The sequence below is a fragment of the Taeniopygia guttata genome, chromosome 1A (genome assembly GCF_048771995.1).
Source record: "Taeniopygia guttata chromosome 1A, bTaeGut7.mat, whole genome shotgun sequence".
Taxonomy (NCBI): domain Eukaryota; kingdom Metazoa; phylum Chordata; class Aves; order Passeriformes; family Estrildidae; genus Taeniopygia; species Taeniopygia guttata.
Genome location: NC_133025.1, coordinates 14,219,350 through 14,240,986, shown reverse-complemented (window position 1 = coordinate 14,240,986; position 21,637 = coordinate 14,219,350). Strand labels below are relative to the sequence as shown.

General features: G+C 41.2%; 1 protein-coding gene across 2 annotated transcripts in view; it reads left to right on the top strand.

The window, feature by feature from the left end:
* LAMB4 (laminin subunit beta 4) overlaps nucleotides 1–21,637 on the top strand; it is a 41,108-nt gene that overhangs the window by 16,200 nt on the left and 3,271 nt on the right. For both annotated transcript variants that reach the window (XM_072919805.1, XM_072919799.1), the window contains exons 16-32: nucleotides 383–568; nucleotides 1,761–1,882; nucleotides 2,587–2,707; nucleotides 3,609–3,786; nucleotides 4,865–5,008; nucleotides 5,206–5,437; nucleotides 7,034–7,191; nucleotides 8,716–8,940; nucleotides 10,056–10,276; nucleotides 11,526–11,622; nucleotides 11,957–12,332; nucleotides 12,697–12,857; nucleotides 15,987–16,192; nucleotides 17,059–17,262; nucleotides 18,757–18,901; nucleotides 20,679–20,883; nucleotides 21,495–21,633. In XM_072919805.1, the coding sequence (XP_072775906.1) occupies nucleotides 383–568; nucleotides 1,761–1,882; nucleotides 2,587–2,707; nucleotides 3,609–3,786; nucleotides 4,865–5,008; nucleotides 5,206–5,437; nucleotides 7,034–7,191; nucleotides 8,716–8,940; nucleotides 10,056–10,276; nucleotides 11,526–11,622; nucleotides 11,957–12,332; nucleotides 12,697–12,857; nucleotides 15,987–16,192; nucleotides 17,059–17,262; nucleotides 18,757–18,901; nucleotides 20,679–20,883; nucleotides 21,495–21,633 (3,120 nt within the window). The remainder of the gene's footprint in view (nucleotides 1–382; nucleotides 569–1,760; nucleotides 1,883–2,586; nucleotides 2,708–3,608; nucleotides 3,787–4,864; nucleotides 5,009–5,205; nucleotides 5,438–7,033; nucleotides 7,192–8,715; nucleotides 8,941–10,055; nucleotides 10,277–11,525; nucleotides 11,623–11,956; nucleotides 12,333–12,696; nucleotides 12,858–15,986; nucleotides 16,193–17,058; nucleotides 17,263–18,756; nucleotides 18,902–20,678; nucleotides 20,884–21,494; nucleotides 21,634–21,637) is intronic.

The following is a 21,637-nucleotide window of genomic DNA, read 5'->3' as shown; positions in this document are numbered from 1 at the left end:
ACATTCTGCACTTAAATGCAGCCATTTTAAGTACTAATATTTATGTATCCAGCTTATAATGGAATAGTCCAGCAAAGTATGAAATCAGGCTTACTCTGCTTAAGGTTTGCAATGTGAGTGTTTGGAGATGCCAAATATTCAGAGGTGAGTGGATTATTCTAGTCCCTCTTATTGCTGTTGCTGCTTTACTTTACATGTGCCCCTAAATATCCTACCTTTGGGAGAGTTCTTAGATTGTCAATCTCGAGCTTATTCAGAAAATTAGACTGATGGCTAAAATAAGTAAACAATGTGGCAAAAATATTTCCTTTCTTTTTTCCGAGTTTGTTTTTGTTGTAATTTGACTCTGTGTGTTGTTGAAAATGTCATTGTGTGTTTGCAGGGTGCGATGCAGTTTGGACAGGACCCAGATTTGGCGGTGGTGTTCCGGCAGCCCAGCGCTGGTCGGGCTGTCACATGGACAGGACATGGCTTTGCCCGCGTTCCCAGTGGAGCTGGGCTGAGATTTGCCATCAGCAATGTTCCCTTTGCTATGGACTTTGATATCACAGTTCGTTATGAGCCTGAGGTACTTGTGATATCTTGTGAGTCTTGTGATGTTGTGATAGGTGCAGGGTCTATTTTGTGAATAATAAGATGAGCAACTTGTCCTATTCTTTATATCTAAAATTTAAATTGCTTGGCTTTTCACCCAGTAATAAGTTGTCTTACCAACCAAGTAATATGTTCTCCACTGACTCCCTTAACCCTTTCCACTCAAATATGAAAAATCAGCACTAAAAGTGTTTCTAAGCATTGGCCAAGATTTCATCTTCTGAATGTTTCTCTTTTGACACCTTTACTTGGACTGGACTTTTTTACTCAAAAATCAAACACATGGAAAATGCAGTTCCTTTTAGACAAGCATCCTGTATTCCTAGCTGGGTTTTTTTGGGCAGGAAAATGTGTACAGGAAGGAGTGATTTGCGTAGATAGTTAATCGGGCCTTTTGCTGGCATCCCGCTTCCCATTTGTTCCAGCTCGACTTTGAGATGTGTAAAAATTGTAGGAGAATAGTCAAATTACTATTTTTTGCCTGGAGAAGATTTCTTAATGATGATGACATGTCTAGAGAAATCTGTTAATCCAAATCTGGTTAAACTCAGGTCTTTACCCATGTCTTCAAAAATACACGCAAGTGTTTTATTGGTACCAGCTTTTGTATACTCCTTACTCTTTTGCAATTCTCTGGGACAGTCCCACAACTTAACACTTTCCTGCTGTCTATTGTGTTCTGTTCTCTGACTGGCATTTTGAGGCAAAACAATCTCCCTATGTCTTAAAACATGGGAACGATTTTTCAGTAGGCTAGTTTGACACAGCTTTTTCTGTCTAAGGATTGAAGAGTTGGGGTTTAAATACATTTGCTACAAAGTCTTTTAAGTTTACTAGTTCTTATTAGATGTGTGAGAAGGCAGCTAATGATGGATATCTCCAGAATAACACCGTGCTAAAAAAAGAAACAACTCCAATGACTCTAACAGAGCTGTTTCCATTTGAACCAGCTGAGGTCCCATTTCTGTCTCTGCTTTTCATTACATTGCAAATACAATGAATTTTTCACAAATAACATTGTTTTTCAGTGCTGTAAAGAAGAAAGAGAAAGTCTGTCTTGTCACTGCAGTGTGCAGTGATTCACATGGCTTTCATTACTGCTTGCAAAGAGAAGGCAGGTTTTTCAGATACAAAATATAGCCATAATTTTTGTCTTTTGTTTATAGTTCTTGGAAGACTGGCTTGTAAGGGTTGCCATCCAGCCTGCTGGTATTTTGTCAGGTCAACACTGCAAAAACAAGGTCCTTTCACAGGAACCACATGAGTTGCCTCTCCCAGCTACAAAGAGGTCTGACTGTTGCTGTCTTTTTGGCTGTAGATCATCTGTGTACAAATCATTTACTGAAGCAATGCAGAGCAACAAATGTGTGGGATAGTGGGAATATCAGAAACACATGTGTGGCTTTTTCTGTTGCTGGCACACCACAATACTACATAGGGTTGAAGGAAGAGTCTGATGCTCCAGTCCTTAATCTGGCAAAGGTTTGCCAAATCCAGGAGAGCAGCCTGAGATCCAGCTGAGATTGGCTGCTCTGTTGAAGATCCAACTGCTGCTGCTTCAGTATAGAAAGGAAATATGGCCTTAAATTCACTGTCCCAGTCTATTTTCAAAACCAGCTTTTCAGACTGGACCTGTGTAAAGAATAGAGAGAAGCTAAGAGGATGTGACCAATGTCTTGATCAAACAGGGACAGGAAAGGATGAATATGAACAGTGAGTTGCATAGCCCCTTGCTAGAAGTATTAAAACCTGCCATTTTCAGTTTAATCTCCCTGGAATTAAATTGCATTTAGTAAATCATCTGGAGGAAGTCCTGCAGCTTTCCCAAAGTCTGCAAGCATGGGGCTGGGTGTGCTCCTCACAGCAGCAGGGCTTGTTCCAGGCTGCAGGCAACAGTTTGCAGGCACAGAGGGAAGGGAGAGCTCACAACATCCAGTAAACTTGTCTTGTGCTTACTTCTGGCTATAACTATGCTTCATTTCTGCTAAACAGGATTGCATTTCTGCAAACTCCAGTCTGCCTGGAGCCGGGAACAGAATATTTTGTGGATGTGTATTTTTCTCAGCTCTCTGCCTCTGACAAAAAAGCAAAATCATTCATCTTGATTGACTCAGTGAGTAGTTCTGTCACAAGTCCCCTGAGGTTGCATTTATACACAGTGATGATTTTTTTTTACAGACTTATTGGAAATATTTTAAATAATGTATAATGTGTTTTAAAAGAAATTCAGCTTCTGTTTTTCTCCACTGGCATTGTTTGCATATTTTTGTATGGAAAGGCAGATTTGTATCTGGTTACATTTTCATGGAGCAATACATGTATCTCTATCTGTTGCTCATTGATTATGAACACAGTCCATATATATATATGCTGATAAGATGCTGTAGCTATGAATGTAAATTTGTATAGCTCCTCATCACTTAGGTTTTAAAAAATATCTATAATTTGTTGGAATCATGGATATTTTAAATGATTATACTGGAAAAGTAAAATTAATCGTGTACTTCCTGGGAATCAGGTCCAGATATTTCCTAAGTTTCCATTAAGTTAGGAATTGGGTGTTAGTTTTGGTCCTTCTCTTGAGAAAAATATTTTTAGGTTTATCTCTCTAATTATTCCTGTAGAACTGGACCTAGCAAGGGCTGGCTATTCTTGGATATAGAACCTTCAGTGGTATCATGGCAGAGATTTTTCTTTATCACAGTAATACAAGTAAAAATTTTGGCCAGACACTGCTTTTGAAGTCACTAACACAGCAAGACCAGTTATGAGCCTTTATCAGAGGTCTTACTATAATTTTATTTTTTTAAACACAGTCTCTCTTATTTGAACAATTCAGAGAATGTTTAGACCTTCAGAATGAATGTGAATATAGATGCCAGAATGGCACAACTGCAGATTTGGAAACCCAGGCCTCTGTCCTTGCAATGGAAAGCACATTAAGAGAATGTGGGAAATTCTGGCTTTCAATATATCTAAGCAAAAATATTTTCTTTTCTCCCTTAATGACAAAGCTTGGACTTATTCCCAGAATCGGCTCTGTGGAGAACTTATGCAGTGAAAAGGATTTAGATGAGTACCAGAAGTATCACTGTATTGAAATTGCATCCGAAGTTGGGCCTCACGTCCTGCCTGAAGTGTGTGCACGGCTCATAGTGAGCTTGTCAGCCCGAATTCACAACGGTGCCGTCGGTAAGGACCAGCTGCACAGGCAGCTCTTCTGGGCAGTTCCTGTTTTTCCCTTGAGTTTGTAGGATATGTTGACTGTAGAGCTCTCAGCCTGCAGTGACGTAGAAGTGAAGATGGCCAGCATGTGATCTCCATGGATGTGAAGGGTATATCCCGCTGAACCCTGTGTGTGCTGCAAACATCTCTTGGTGGCATGAATCTCAGAGTTCATCACTCATGATGGGCTTCCTGGAGCAGCATGAGAGGGACTACGGCAGTGATTTTGTGTCTTCTGAAAAGCATTTGAATCAGATGCTTTTGCCATATGGCTAAGGCAGTAACTTTCCTTCTTTTCTGGATGCTATTAAATGACAGAGAAGTTTCTAAGCCCTCTCTCTAGATGCTGTAGGCTACCTGAATGCCTTGGTAAGATTTCAGACATGATGGTACATAAGTTAGTGTACTGGAAGAGATTCACCAAGAAAACCTTGATGATATTCCAGCAAGAACAACCAGGGAACCCTTCATTTAGGTTTGGGCTGCGCTAACTCCCTGTTGGCCTGATTCCTAAAGTGATGAGATTCTCCCAATGAAGTGCGGCACTTTGGTTTTCTAGTGCTTTCCAGAGCATCTTGGGCAAACATCTCTGTGGGTTAGCAGAGCATCTTCACTCAACAAGTTAGTCCAAGGTGTCCAGAAGGAAACAAATAGTACACAGATGCAGACTATATACAGATTGCAGGTTATGTCCAATGTTTCAGCTAGATGCAGATTTATAGTAAATCTTTCTAGACTTCAGAATGTCTTTATTTGGATCTACACTTTGCTACTCCCTTTCTGTCCTACCCCAAATGTGTGCTGAAGGCAGTGCCTTGAATGTGGCAACTGCAAAACCAAGATTTGTGCTGGTGCCTGATATACCATCACCATTGATGCTACACCATCAAATGATCTAAACTATGGCCATTGTCAGGTTAGTGAACCCCTGAGAAGAATAATCGAGCTCTTTCCTGCCTATTTTATATTGTGAAACCTGAAGCTGATGAGAACAGTAGAACTCCTTGACAAACAAACCTGTTTTGATTTTCTTTTCCCTTGCCAGCATGCAAGTGCAATCCCCAGGGGTCGCTGAATGCCAGCTGTAGTAAACTGGGGGGCCAGTGTCAGTGCAAAGTCAACGTCGTGGGACGCTGCTGTGACACCTGCTCTGCAGGCAGCTATGGCTTTGGTTTCCATGGCTGCTACGGTGAGTGCCTTGCAGCCAGCACCACTACCACTAGCAATTTTTTGGGACTTTGAATCCCGGATTATGTGTCAAGCAATATAAAAAATGTTCCCATGAAAAACAAATTTTCCATCCCTGCTGCCTTTGAGCAGCATGAGGGATGAGATGGGTTGGCAGGGGTGCTTTAAGGACACAGCTTTCCTTTTGGTGTTTTCCAGCGTGCGAGTGCCACCCGCAAGGCTCGCTGAGCACGCTGTGTGACCAGGTGACAGGGCAGTGCTCCTGCCGCCGGGAGGTGGGTGGCCAGCGCTGCAGCCGCTGCCTGGCTGGGTACTTTGGGTTCCCCCACTGCCGTCCCTGCCCTTGCAATGGCCACACGGAGCTGTGCGACCCTCTGACCGGAGAGTGCCTCAACTGCCGTGGGTTTACTGCTGGGAGCCACTGTGAGAGGTCAGTTCATGGGCAGTGCTGCAGAGCTCCACCAGACACTGCTGGTCTCCAAAATGCCTCTGCAGCTGGGGGCCTACAAATGCATCAATGACCTTAACAGGTCATTGACATGTCAACATGAAACTGGGCCTGGCTGCTGAATGTCAGGTACCTGTCTCATTACTATTCCCCATTGCATGTGGGAACATGCATGCCATGCCTGTGGGTGGACTGCAGGCATGGCATGCACCCAGCATTGCAGCAGGCTACCTGCAAGAAGGCATTTGAGACATGGATGCCATGGAACCATGTACTTGTAGACATACACAAAACACTGTGGAATAAAATTACTCCTGCCAGGTTCCAAATTGCCAGCTTTCAAATTTAAAATTCAGCACGAGGATAGCCAAGAGGTGAATATTGTGTTGAATATTCATTTTAATATCTGCAATTACCTTCAAGGATTTTAAGTAAATGTGCCCTCTTTGTTGGTCATATTAGTTCTGTGTCACCAGCAAATGACTTTTCCCACACCTTCCAGCTCCATTTAGAGTAGTGTTCCTCTTTTTTATTTTCTACACTGGCAGCAATATCACAATTCAACACAGACATCAAAATTAAGTTTGTTAGTTTGGTTTAGCTGGACTGTACCTTGTCATTACTTTTTAAGAGGTTTTCCTCATGAAACCTGTTGAGCTTCTCCTCAGTGCTTTTAGACAATACAGTCTTTAGCTGTTCTACTTGTAGATGGCAAAGAGATTAAAAATGGGAGACTGAAGCACTTTTTGCCCTGTGGCTTTGCAGGATCTCCAGACCCCAGGGGGAGGATAATCAGCCAAGTTTTTTAGTCTTGCCTGTATACATATGGAGAGCTGTGCTCCCATTTGCCATAGTAAAACAGATCAAAGACTGAGGGTACTCCAGAAGCCTCTGTGTTGCTGTTGCTACAGCTGCAGGACTGTGGAAGGCTGGGATGTGGAGGCAGCAGTGGTGTGCAGGGTGATTGATCCCCCAGAAAACCCTGAAAGCCCCCACCAATTCAGGTAACAGCACAGCCACCAGCACCTTGAAAGAGCCATTACCCCAAGTTTGCAGAACATGTCAGACAGAACATGGCTCAACACCTAGGTTGCATCTAAAATATGCAGTATTCTCTGAGTACTCTTGAGGAATCATTGGGGTTTTTTTTCTGTGCCAGCACTTTTTACTGTCATGCCAACCACGCTGTGTGTGTGTCTAGATGGAAAGAGATTAATATATGTGCTGATAGGTAAATATACAGAACTTTTATATGGCAGCTTTTAGCTGCCTATGCATAGCACATGTGGTATGCCATATCATAATTGTTCAGATTAAAATTGTTCCAGAGGAGGTGAAAGTCTTCACAAACATTTCTTGAAAGGAAAACTTATGTATTTTTCTTTTTGCTTCAGATTTTGAGGATGCAGCTCTGATTTTCCATTTTAGAACATATTTGAAGCTTGATATATCTCTACCAATTGATGGAGATAGCATTACAATTATCTGGAATACTAATTTCAATATATACATGTAAATTGATTCACCTGCATGAAGCACTTGACAATTTGTCCTGCTTTGTGTTGACTGCTTTGACAGGTGCATGGATGGCTATTATGGAAACCCTCTGGATGGAGAACCCTGCCACCCATGCATGTGCCCAGGGGCACCTACAAGCAATAGGTATTTTGCACATTCCTGTTACCAGGACTCCCAATCTGCACAGCTTGTCTGTAATTGTCTCGAAGGATATTCAGGTATGAAGCAAAATAAGGATTGGTTTTAAAACTACTTAAATTAATATAAGAGAAGAAAAAAATATCATCCTCCACTTATCAGGTGTTCAGAAATAACAATGAGATAATACTAATAAAACAGCTAAGAAAAGTTAGTACTCAAGTTTACTGAAATTATGTGCCTAAGTTCTGACTAGGAAGAATGGGAATTGTGTAATTAGTGTTTTAAAAAGGGATTCAACTATGCAGATAGAGTGAAGTAATGAATTATTCTGATGTCACTCTCTGGAAATCTCCTCCTTTCCAGAGGCATTACATTAATCTGGTGGGGAGGGAGGGGAGAACTGCAGTTGTTTGTTACCTCTGAAAAAGAGAAGCATTGCAAGCCCAAGTGGGAATGATTAGGGCATCAAAAAGAGCTGATAAGATTTCCTAATCAGAGAAAGTCTTTCTCCATATAGAGGAAACTCTTTGACATTAAGCCTTAAAGTGACTGCTTCATGGTTCAAATGGTCACTTTAGAAATAGGGTTTCTACTCTCAGCTGTCTAAAATGCAGATCTTTTTGCAACAAACTGATTCCTCATTTCCTAAGTTCTTGTTGACTTAGGTTGAATTCCTGAAGGGAAAGCTGAAGATATTTCCCTTTCCTTGGGCATTAAAAAGAGCTCCTCTGGTGGAAGTAAAGCTTAATGGGAATCACTGCTGAAAATTAAACCAATGCAGTCATCTTTACTTAGGCAAGGTTCCTTTATAATTCAAGAGTGGTTTTGCTTGAGTAATTGCTGTAGGGTCAAAATTACTCATGTTGGTGTTCACTCAGGGGACTTCTGTCCTCACAAATCACTGCACTCCTCAGTTTTGGACTTTATGGCTCCTGCTCCTTTCCAGCAAGACTCTTGCTCACCTTTGTAGCAGTGGTCTCACTTTCTCAGAGATTGAGAAAGGCTCTGGGTCCTGAGGAGTACAGTGAAGGAAGAGAGTCCTTGGCTGAGGATGAACCAGTGGGTGTGGTTTCAGAACACCAGTCTGCCCAGAATGGTTTCTGAGACGCAGAGGTAGCACTCAAATCAGGGCAGGGATTGAGAAGAAATGTAGTACTAGTTGTACTGCCAGCAAGCAAGTACAGAGCATCAAGAGTTCATCTGAACTCCTGCATACCCCCATATGCTCCAATGCTGCTGTTGAACTGAAGGGCCAAGGAAAACCCTGCAAATATGTCTTACCCTGACTACTGCCATTGAATGGACTTTGATGGAAAAAGGTGTTTGGAGTGTTGTATGATAGGGTACCTAGTTTCTCTTACTGAAAGGACTTCCTTGGTATAAACAACTTGGGATGAGGAGGGTGTCTTTCCATCAGATTTCAGTGGGGAAGATATAATTTAAACTGTTCATAGGATTAAAGGGCAATGGTCTCAGGTGAATATTTTCCATTGAAATATGCATTTGAGCAGACAGTCTGAATATTTTAATAACATTACTAGAAATTACATGTTTCACTTGAATTCCTAACAGCCATCAATATTCTTACCTTTCTCTGACAGGCAAACAGTGTGACAAATGTCCTAGTGGGTTCTACAAAAACCTCAGCAGCCCTGGGCTTGACTGTGCACCATGTCCCTGTAATAACAACATTGATTTGACAGACCCAGAGTCCTGTAACAGGGTCACTGGGGAATGCACCAAGTGTTTACACAACACCCATGGAGCAAACTGCCAGTTCTGCAAACCAGGTTATTTTGGCTCAGCCCTCAATCAAAGCTGTCAAAGTAAGTAACAGCACTGCAACTGTGTTTTACTACCAATAATTTTTTTTTAAAATAGGCTACAGGGAAAGGCTAGACCTTGGAGCGAGGACAAAACTAAAGTAGATAAATAGAGCAAAATATAAGAATCCCAAATATATTTCTCTATTTACTATATATAAATATTTCAATGATACAAATAACTTAACATGGCATCTATTAAATTCTTTGTCATCCAAGTCTCGCTAAATCTCATAATGAATATCATTCCTAGGAAATACGCATTTGTGAAATGAAAGCAGTACTCTCTGTTAGAAAAATGAATGTACATTCAGCTCATTCAGGAAGGAATCTAAAGTAAAGGAATCAGTGATAATTGTTTATCCATGCTGCTGGCTGATGCCAGCAAAGCTCAGTTAGAGCTCAGCTAACCAGATGATTCCTTGCTGAACTTCCTGCCTTACCAGTTGTTTTCATTAAATGGCTGGAGTGAGAGCATTCAGGCAATTTAATAGATTCCATGAGGACACGTCAGTAACTCAGCACTTTGAACAGGAGAGTAGGAGTGTAAGGAAAAGCAAGGCACAAGCTTCTTCCCAATTTTTCTCTAAACTCATTTTCACAGATGTGCCTGATTGATGATTTAATTTTTATGCCCAAGATAACTACAAGTATAGTTAAGAAACTGTTTTTTTGGGAATCTCTAAAATACAGTCCAAGCCCATCCCTCATTCATTCTTGGAAGATGTCTGTTAGAAATTTTTAAGCATGAACTTTTGGCTCCTCACAAGGAAGGCTTCTTATCTTACTTAGCTTACTGAGGATTCCCATGCTAGATAATGCCTACTGTAAATCAACTTACCCAACATACTTAACATTGCATTCTAATAAGATTCAAAATTCACTGAGCCTTCATTTTCTGTGCCTGTATGAAAAGTGTTGAATATTCACAGTAAGTTTTCTCAAAGCCATATATAAGTTATTATAGAAAGACTGACAATGTGTATAAGATGTGTATGTTCAAGGTCACTAAAAGGTCACTAAAAGTAAACCTACAGTGTGGGCTTTATATCCAACTCTGATTGTCCATCAGCTGTCTGTATTACTGTCTGCTGTAGTAATTGTCCTTCTTTTTCCAGGCTGCACGTGCAATTCAGCAGGGGTTCACCCTGCCATGTGCCCGGGGGGGGACGCAGCCTGCCTGTGTGACCCAGCCACAGGAGCTTGTCCTTGCCTGCCCAATGTGCTGGGTGCCACGTGTGACCAGTGTGCCTCTGGCTACTGGGACCTGGCTAGCGGAAAAGGATGTCAGACCTGTGACTGTGATCCAAAAAACTCCCAAAGCAACCAGTGCAACCAGGTAAGAAAATTACTCTGCTTTCCAAAGCAACCAGTGCAACCAGGTAAGAAAATTACTCTGCTTTCCAAAGCAACCAGTGCAACCAGGTAAGAAAATTACTCTGTTTTCCAGGTGTTTTGACATGGCAAAGTGGGGACCCTCTTATAAATAAAGATTGCTTTTTGTCACATTCCCTGAAAACAAAAAATTCTTTGGAAGTTTGTAGTTGGTGCAATCACACTGTGAGTCATTAAACCAATCAAAAGTGTTGTTCTGATAATGTGGCTTTGCAGTTTGGTCAGCAATTTCTCTTTGCGTGTTGTTTCTTTGTCAAGTGGATCTTAGAAATACATTATAAAAAACGTCACAGGAAAAAGCTGCCTCATAAAATGCGTATAGGGAAGAAGGAAATTCAGGCTTGGACCCTGATACTCTGATGAGTACTTTTTAAGTGCTTATTTTCATAAAGTAGCAGCTGTGGCCATTACATTAATAAAGCCTCATCTATCTATATTACTAGAGTACCTTTTCTCAGCTTTAATTCCTATGCACATTTTAGGGCTAGAATGTAGAAAAAAATTAAACAGCATTTCAGAATAGAGAGGTGAAATTGTGGTCCCATGGAGTCAACAGCAATTTTGCCATTGACTTCAGAGCACCAGGAGCTTATCCTAAAATCTTGCTGATGTGTTTGCACATTTTTCTTTCAATATACTCTCTGTTTGTTCCAGTTTATTCAGTAGATTTATTATTTTTTATAGCAAATTTAGTTCTTGACTTCAAAGAACTACTAGTGGTTATCAAAGTTGTAATTTCCTGGAGATAAATTTAATAGCTGAATTACAAAATATTTTTTCTAGGGCAATGTGCATAATATACCCTCAAGGTTTTCAGTTACAATTGATATATTGTGTGGCTTAAGTTGAAATGTTAAAATGAGTTCTTAGATCTAACAAAAATTAAAAATAATTCTGTTTTGCAAAGGAAAAGGATCCTCTCAGATCAGTGTCAGAGGATGAGTTCTCAAACAGCATCAGTAGACTGGATCATACAAAATCTCTGACATTAGTAAAATAAAGCCATTTCTCAGAGTGCATTTTGTTTTCAGGACCTTCAGGAGGAAGATAGGAAAGCTGGGCCAATACTGTTTAAACCATGGTATTCAAAGACTGTGGGCAAGCAGTGTTGCTGCAGCTCTTGTAGAGCTGAAATAATGTATATCCAGCCCTAGGCTCTGCTGGAAGTCATTTAACCCTATCTGTCTTTGCAGCTTACAGGCCAGTGTCCATGTAAGCCAGGTTACAGTGGAAGATTCTGTAATGAATGTGAGGAAAACTACTTTGGCAATCCCCAGATGCATTGCATTTGTAAGTATTATTATGTGGGACAACTGGATTAGGAACTACCTCAACATAATTGTTTACCTTTTATATTCACAGGGGAGACAGGGCATACATATAGAGAAACAGCTTTTCATATGTATGTGTGTATGAGATGGACAAGTGTTCCTATAATTTATCTATATTGTTATTTCAATGGTTAAGATGGAAGTCAGAGATGAAGAAGAGCCATGACTGTGCAGTCCACCTTGCTCTAACTCAAACACTGGTTTGCTTTTATTATCTTGAAGCGCGCCTTTTTCATGCATTAATCCCACAGAAAAGGAACAACTGGATGTAACCTGCTGTTCCTTTCTTGCAGCATGTGAGTGTAACCTGGAGGGGACCCGGCAGCCCACGTGTGACAAAGCCACCGGCGCATGTAACTGCCGTGCTGGTGTCTCCGGCCGGCTCTGCGACCACTGCAGCCGCGGCTTTAAGAAGGACTTTCCCTCCTGCCCTCAGTGCCATCTTTGTTTTGATCAGTGGGACACTGAAATTGCTGCTCTTGCTCAGAGCGTGCAGGGGTTAATGAGGTTTGCAGCAAAGCTGGAAGATAAAGGAGGACGAATGCCCAGCTGTGACATGCGCTTCAAAGCCTTTGAAGATGCCATTTCTGAAACTGAACGCATTTTGAGACATCCTGTCCTTTCATTGGAGGCCTTTTCAGGCATCAGGGATTTTCAGGGCTACCTTCAGTAAGGGTTAGGTTGCTCCTGGAAAAGTCCCTTAGCTGAGAAACTATCTTCCCCCAGACTCCACCAGCCATCCCTACATATCAAGTCCCACTTCTGATCAGCACACAGACACTGATCTACTAAGTCTCTGTTTTCAATACATCTATGAACAAAATAATCCTTAATATATGCCTAACCCATACAGACATATACTTAAATGCTGGAATTTTCCAGTTCATACTAAGGGTTTTCTAAATAAGCCATATAATTAAATGGTTTTGCTTATTTATAAATGTATCTCTTGCCCTCTAAAATGTTGTATAACTCAGTTCTAGTTTAAGAACAATCTGGTCTGACTTCTGCATAACTGTCTTATCCCCTTCAGACAAAAAGTTGCACAGATGGATCCCCTTCACATTTTGCCCTTTGAGTTTCCTGACCTTAACAAGAGCATAGAAGATATTGTAGAAGAAGCCAGCCTAGTGTTTGAACTTCTACAACAAAAAATACATCTGCATCAAAGTTTTCAGTACTTGAACTTCAAAGGTAAGTCAGCAATGAATTAAAATGGGTTGACATTTTCCCTGAAATATTGGAATGCTTTCTCATCATTGAACCATACAATATTTCAAAGATTCCTAGATTTTAGCTTGCTATGGTAGCATAAAAATGTTGACACTAACATTTTTTACTGACTTTCCAAATTCCCTTTTATCTTAAAATGCTGTGATTTCTAGCATCCCAAATTTCAGATGCATGTGCCAGGGTCACATCAGTCAGAAGTCTCTCATAAATCCAAATGCTTACATCAGGATATAAAAGAAACCCAGTTTCACAGTACAGACTCACATGCAGTAGAACAGCAAAGGATTCCCCCACCGTGTTTGACTCCTTTTGCTCATAGTAATACTTAAAGAATCTCTTGTACAGGAACAGTTTATTCAATTAAAGCATACTGTCATAGTGCAGCTTCTTAGGGCTCCCATGGGAGAATACTTGACTTTATGTGGGACAGAAGTAGCTTTCCATCATCAAAAAATGTGAAAGCAAAACTGAACTCCTTGGCATTTTTGAAAGAATTACACCCTCTTGAGCTAAGTATAGTCTCCATCAGCTGCTAATAGCTGTAATGATGATGTCCTATATTGGTTTCTGGAGAAAAATGGGGATGTATCAGGCAGGGATCTTGAACAGATGCTACATCATCCACAATGGCAGGAAATGGTCAGCAGACTCTTCTCCAAAGCTATGGCTACCAAAATATGAACCCCCAGAAGACAGGGTGCTCACCGCAGGAAACACAAGCTACAAGCAATGCTCTCCTACTTACAGTTCTTCTGTTTCATTCAGGCAAGAGAAAATTGGCCCAGGCAAGTTGTTGGGTTTTTTTTTTTGTTTGTTTTTGTTTTGTTTTGGGTTTGGTTTTTGTGTTGTTGTTGGGTTTTTTTTTTTTTGGTGGTTTTTTTTTTAACCAAAGGAAAAAGAAAAAAGAAAGAAAAGTCAACAAAATGCAAAGTGGGGCAAATGGGAGAGGGGAAAAGAGGGATTAACTAAGATTTAGGGCTCCCGTGCCCTGTTGTACTTGGCAGCCCCCTGGGGCAGCTCCTCGTCTCAGGTCCCTCTGCAAGCAGCCAGCAGAGCTCTCCCAGGCTTCACTTCTCAATTCAACTGAGCCTGCACAGACAGAAAGGCAGAAAGGCAAACAAACAATATATCCCAGGGAGGTCAGTGGACACAAAGTTGAAGCATCCATGGTGCTCTCTGGTCACATTCCAAACCCACTTCATCTTTTGGCCTCTGGAGACAGATAAACAGCCCTATAAAAAGCACATGGGAGTGTGGGGAGGGGAAGACCTTGAATTTAAGATTAATTTCCTATCAAGGTCACAAATATTCATTGGTTCTGCTACCAAGCATATAATAGCACAAAAGTAACATTTCCCTCGTGATAAACAGCTTTACTTATACCCAGGGAGAGACTGGCTCCTCAGTCCAATCCAGACTAGCAGCATATCCTATATATGGCTCTGTTTGCTTTTTCCTCTCCTTTTTGCTGGGGTAGATACACCATATAGGGCACATCTGGCACTTGTGCCCTAGACACACACAGAGAATGAGCTCCTACCTATATCTCTGTGCAGAGGATCAGGAGTTGGAGTCTTCCTCCCAGGCATACATTCAGCTAGATGACCTGGAAACATCAATATCTAATGATAAATTAAAACCACTGGAAAAACCAAGATGCAGGTGCTCTTAAAAGAATGTTTGCAGTCTATGAGATCTCATTAAATTATGGCTTTCCAGCACTGGCCCCTGGCTTTGCAGCCACTGAGGTGTAGTAATGCAGTGAGAGAAGCTTCCTAGGTTGTAAATCAAGCCTGTGCTAAGACACTGTGTTTAATATAAAGGAACTTGGACTCTCTACAGCTGCATCAAAAACCAAACATGGAAAATGCATTTAGGCCACTTAATGGAGAGCTGAACCACTGTGAAATATTCCTGCAATGGAATTGTTGCACAGAAAAAGTCTCTGGCTTAGATGAGGAGTTATAGCAGTCTCTTGCAAGGTATTTTGTATTAAGAGCTGACTTTAAACTGTATATTGTTTCCACGAATTACAAGATAAATAAATAGCCCTGATTCCACATGATAACTAAACATTGTTCAGCTTCAATCAAAGCACAGTCAGGGACTTTAGAGCCTGAATCAAAGCACACAGGACTTGAGTGTCTTGTCTTTGACTTCAGCTAGTAACTGAGTCAGTTACCAGCACAAAGAAAGATGTTAATCAGACACCTCTAATGCTGTTTCACTGCTAACACATCAATTCTGGCTCTGGACATATTTCTGCCTAGGAATGTGGGCACAAATCTCAGCTCTCCAGAGATCTGGGAAACCTTGACAGCAGCAGTAGCAGCTTTAAATTATGTGTGTTGCAAAGAGCCTGAATCCTTTTCTCAGGCTATTAATCTGCAAAAAATGTAATATTCTCCAACCCTTTTGAGTCTACTTAAGGAAAAGCTTTCACTAACCAAACATGACTCTTGCTGGAAAGCATTTTTAGCCTGGCCTAATAGCTTATCACAGAACTATTTTTTTTTAATTCATCAGTCCTGAAACTGGATTTTCCAGAGACAAAAAAGGCCTCATATAGTCCCATTTGTAATATAAATTTTGGTCTCACTTTAGCAGACCACTTAACTCTTGGGTGCTATGCTGAACAGAAAGGACAGTTGCTTCCCTGACTCACAATCAGGCACCAGATCATTTCATGAACACTAGCAGAAACAGTTTTCCTGCCTAAATGCAATGCATGAGCTACAGATGAATGCAGATCAGTAGCAGTTAGTGTCAATAATGGAATGTCCTTCATACTTCTGTCTATTCTGTTGCCTTCTCATACACCTTGGCATCCTGTGGATGACAAAGGATCCACCATATTTTCATCTAGTTTAGCAGGTTTTATGAGCATTGATAACTATTTCTATTTGGCAACTAGATAAGTAAAGGATTAAAAAGTTTGGCTGAGGAAAAGACAGTTCCTGCCCTTCCCTGCTTCCCAAATCAAACCCAGTGAATCACCTATCACTCAGCAATTGTCCAGAATTTAAGTAAATGCACAAACTGAACGCAGCCAAATGCAGTCGGTACTCAACCCTATTTCTGTTGATACAGAGGCCATCAGCAACATTAGGAAACACTCTGAAGTATCACTGCTGGCAGAACAGAAGACCAGGGCGACAACCCCTGTTGTAAGACACTCAGAGTACACCAGGAAAGACGCACTCACTATGTTGGACCATCAGGTCTTAAACACAAGCAGTGTGCTACAACAGCTCAGAATGATCAAAAGTCCTGACATCCAAAACTTAAATGAAAAGGTAGGTGCTGTGGATTTTGAAAAAAAGCTAAAAATCCCCCAAAACCAAAAAACCCCTTTTTTGATGTTGTAGTAGGTTTTATTTTAAAAAGGTGCTTACATGCATTTTTAAGCGTTTTACATGCATGCATTGGAAAACGGCACTTTCTTGCCACAGCCAATCAGATAAAAAACAACTACACTTCTCAGCTGTACCTGTTTCCAACCTTCTGAAACCATTGCTCCCAGCACAAGGAACTGTTTAAGCACTCTCTAGTCTCAAGAGGTCATCAAAGTAATTTCAGGAAGATGAAGGCAAACCTCCTCCATGAGTAAGTTAAACTAATCAGAGTGACTTTGTCCTGGAGTGGATGGGGACATATCCTTTGTGTTACCTCTGGGAAGGAAGGGAATTTCTGTTCTTCTGCAGGGCAGCAGTAAATACCTGATAGTACCAATTCATGACAGATCTGAAAGAGATCATCCACCTAATCTGTCAATATACATGGAGGACCTGAGATGGCATCTTATTCTGTTAGAGGTTACCTGGATCCTTTTGGAAAAGCCATTGACCCATGGGCTGGATATGGCTAGGGAATGTTTTCAGCCCTTTTGCTAAAGAAGAGTGAAGCAAGGGTCTTAGTGCAACACATGGAGCCTAACAAATGGCTCCTGCAAGGATGCTCAGAGCCATGGGCTGCCTTCAAATCAGGGGAGAGGGACCTGTAACTGGCAGTGATACCCAGCTTTACAAATACCATTTGCTGTGTCTTAGGGGATATCTTATCCTATATTCAATGTTCATATGATGTCAAACATCTTCCTTCCCTCAGGAGTGTATCTCAGGCCCTCAGAGGAGTCCTGACATAAGCATCTTCCCTATTGCAGATCTGTGGTGTTCCAGGAGACCAGCCATGTGCCACAGCAGCCTGTGGGGGAGCTTTGTGCCAGGACAGTCATGGACTAAGGAAGTGTGGTGGCCCAGACTGCACTGGAGGTCTTCCTCTCTCCTCTGAGGCCTTCAGGAAAGCTGAGGAGACTGCTGTGTTGCTAAATAACTTGACTACTCAGCTACAGGAACCTGGGAATCAGGTGCTGTATATCAAACCTACATTTGTTCAGTGAAATGGATGGAGGATGAGAGATTTGGGAGGTTACAAATCTACAAAAACTCACCTGCTCTTTGGACAAAGAGCAGTGACATAGTAATGGACTCTGTCCCAGCATCATAGACCTATCATGGTTCAGTACCAGGTGCCAGCCCCGCCAAGAGATTGTCTTTATCTAGATCTTCTTCCTCACAGCTGCTAAGACTTCAAAAGTCATGGTGCCCTGTGTCTATGTTTCAGGCTAGAATTGTCTAATTTTTTACTGGGAAAGATTCAAATGGCACCATTTGTCAGTAGCCTGACATGCTTATTGCAATGGGATTACTGCTGTGCATGGCGTTAAGCTCTATTTATACAACTTCATACTACTCTTGTGTTTGCCAATAAATTACTTTGGAAAATTATTTCAAGATGAAACTTTTCAGCCCTCAGTAATGTTTAGGAGGGCATAAATTAGTCGACTATACTGCACAGTAGCAGTGAAAAATAATTCAAGTGAAGTGTGGCCAATGCAACATATGCCAAGGAAACAAACCAGACAAATCCCAAAGCACCAGTGAGGAGTTTGCTCTTATTAACAGTCAGATATGATGTCTGTTACAGTTATAGGCAAAGTGGAATTTCCAGCAGAAATTACATTCAGCTGTGGCTTTGTCCTGTCCCTGCAGGATGCCTGGGCATCCATTTCCTCTTTTTAAAGTGCACTCGACGCTGCATCCCGGCCAGCTGGGAAATGTGCAATTGGGGCACGGCCCTGGGGCCCCAGGACGCAGAGAGGCGGCAGCCGAAGGCATCCCCCGAGCCGGGAGCGCCAGCCAGGCTGCCGGGACATCGCCTCTGGTGTGCACAAACCTCAGGCACCTCCGTGATAATATCAGTGAACTATTTTGAGACATTTCAGAAATAAAAACATCGGCATTTTCCTCGTTGCATGGGAAAAGACCAAATCTCTTCCCTCAGTAGACCACAGATGTACTTGGGCCATTCTTGAAGGCAAACCCCTACCAAAGTAAAATACTGTTGGAATTTGGTAATTAATCTAAAGTTCTCATTTAAATTATCAAGAATACTAATTTAGTGGTGAAATGTAACTTCTAAAGGCAAGCCTTGAACTCTACCTTCCTTGTGTCCTCTTTAACTGTTTTTTTAACAGGAAGTCCAATATGAAATGACCAACAAAATTATATTTTCTCTAATCAGATCTGAATCTTTTTTAGAAACAGAAGGGGGCTGTGGATTAGAAGTGGTTGCAGAGAAAAAAAAAAAAGCTTGATTTAGGCTTTTTCTGAGGCCAGATGAAGACCAGGATGTAGCAGCTTCTGGAGTTCCCCAAAGAGGTCTCCTACCACTTTTCAAAGTCACATCAAGAGATTCTAGCTGAGGCTTGGATCAAAATTACCTTTGTGTCAGAGCCCAGCTTGCAAAGCAGTGACGGATAACCTCCAGAAAATGGCACTGCTGTTTCTAATATTTGCAGGTTAAAAGCATTAGAAAAATGGCAGAAGACAGCAAACTCAAAGGCTCACGATTTAATGAGCAACTGGAGACGGCTATGAATCAAATTGAAGCTGATGGAAAGATCACTAAGGAGTTCATCCAAAAGGTGAAAGACTTCTTGTTAGGTAAATATGCAATGTTCTTTTTGACTAATTTTTTATAAATATATTCCAATATAATACAGCATAATGGACAGCCAGATGATCTAGCTGTGTATGCATGAAATTTCTCATCTACATCCTGAGCTGTGCAAACTATTTCAATCCCTTTTTTTCTAGTGCTTTTTTCTCCCAGGTGACAGTACTCTGTATCAATTTTACAATATATCTGTTACGTTCCGATTATCATCTTTTATTACTGTGTTTAATTTCAAGTAACTCTCTCTGTTCCTGGTTTATCTGAGTAAAGGACTACTAAGATAATTTCATACAATATATAATAGCCAGGCATGTCCAATGCATCCTCAAATTGTTATTCCACCCCCTTCTTCCAGGCCCATAAATAGAGGTTCTCGGTAGGGAGCGTGGGAATTAGGACACATCCCACTCCATCGTCTCCATAAAGCTGTAACTCAAGGAATCAAAGGATTCTGGTAGAACTTCACAGCTCTCATAAAAAAACCCAAAAAAACCAAAAAAACAACCGTATATACCCTAAAAAATTTCCACTCTTGGGATTGCAGAACAATGCTGTAGGAAACAGATCCAAAATATTTTTACTAGATATACATGAAAGGGTTCAAATGTGGCAGGATTTTCTTTAATCTCATGAATTTCTGTGGATTGTAGTAATTCATACCTCTACATCCAAATGGGAGCAAGGGTAGAGGACAGAGGACTTCTTTTGTTCAGAAAAATTTACATTATTTTATTGAATTGGAAGATTTAGGTTCATTTAATTCTTTATGAGTCTCAGATTTTTTATTGATAGCCACTGATAATTCCATCTTTCACTCTTCTTTTATGTTTTTTAGTAGATATACAGTGTTTTTTAACAATTATAAAAGAATTTTTCCAAATATTTGTTTCGTTAATTGAAGTTCAAGAACAGGAACAGCTGAGAAGCATACAGTTATATTAAATATTCTGTACTCAACATTGATGTGAATAGTGATTCTAGATGAATATATTTCCACAGAAAATAGCTCTCAGACATACACTACTGTTTGCACACTTAATGTCTTCTACTTATTCTGGAGATTAACCCAACCATTTAATATATCTCAACTGCTTTATCATACAAGGTCTTGTCTAAAAATGGAAGTGAGCAGAAGACAAAACTAATGATGTGACTTCTCAAGGCATTGATTACTCTGTGTGTGCCTCTGCCTCTTAGCAAAGAGCTAGGACAGGCTCATTTGTAATGGGAATTGTCAAAATATGGGGTTTTTTTCTATTGTAAATTCCCATTCTATGCAAGTCTGACCCAAGTTCCTTCTGCAGTTTAGCCTTTCTCATTAACCAGCAAAGGAACCACTTTCTCAATATTGTGGCAACTGCAGGGAAGGGATTACACCCACTGGCCAGCTTGGAAATCTCCATTCACACCCCAGCCTCACCAGCACCTCTTTGATCTGTGGGCCAAGGGAGAAATGGGCTCTGACACATCTAGCTGTGCTGGGCACTGATTTAAAGCCCTCCACAGGCTCTGTCCTACATCAGAATTTTAATAACTCAGTTCAAAGTGGGTTCAAATCCTCATTTCAGCCAGTTCTGACAACACTAACAGCAGTATCTGGAGGCATAATATTAAATTACAAAATGTTGGAGATAATTCTCTTACCCCCTTGCTGTGCCTGTCAGTTTTATTCTTCCCCATAACTCAAAGGGTAGGCAGCCATAATGACCATTTACTGGGAGGAAGGAGCTACTTCAGGATACTCTCAGCTCCATTTTTTTGCAGATGAGAGTGCACCTCCAGAAGACATTGAGAAGGTGGCAAATTATGTTCTGCAAATAAACCTTCCCCTGACTCCACAAGAGCTCACAGGCATGTTTGGCAAACTCCAAAGCATTATGAACCACTGTGAGAAATACAAACTGGATAATAAGAGAAACATAAAAAGGGAGGATGCTCAGACACTGCTGGTGGAGGCACAAGAAGCTGAGTGAGTATTCAATTACTGGTGTGCCAGCTCCAGCTGGGGTGGCACTGTGCATAGGAGGACTGCTCCATATCCCTGGCAGTATCCCAGTAACACTGGAATGGGATTTCAAATGGAATTTCACCTTGCCTTTTCCACAGGGCCTCTCCAGCAGGAAGAAGCCAACACCACTTGGCTGCAGGAGCCAACATGCTGAAAAGAAGCAGCTCCTGACAGCTCTTGGCTGCTCTGCCTGCCAAATCAGAGAGGCCAAAGCAGCTAGTTAATTCCACCTTGGATCTGGTGGAGCATTACATCTGGCTCACTAGGTGGTTTGAATAAGGGTGAGAAAGACCCAACAAGAGAAAAAAACACGTTCACCCATGAGTCTTCCCCACTAGCTGTGACCCACCAGGCAGCCAGCAGCATCCCACCTCACCCTCAGTACAGCAACTCGGGTGCCCCCCCACAAAGTCCTTTTCTGAGGTTTTGCCTTACCAATTTAGCACAATTGTAACGGTTGTTGTTGGACTTGAGGAAACATTCCTGTATGCCAGCATGGGTGCATTTGAAACTTGTTCTTGCTTTGCTTGCCACACCATGATACTACATACACTTCCTTTTTTCCATTTTAGGAAAGCAGCTAAAGCTCTTCTACCAGTGGATGAAATTAATAATAAACTAAAAAATATTGTGAAGTCCCAAGGACACTCCAAAAACACCATCATAAAGTTAAATGAAGAGATACAAGGCATTAGAGCACAAATCTCTCAGGTAT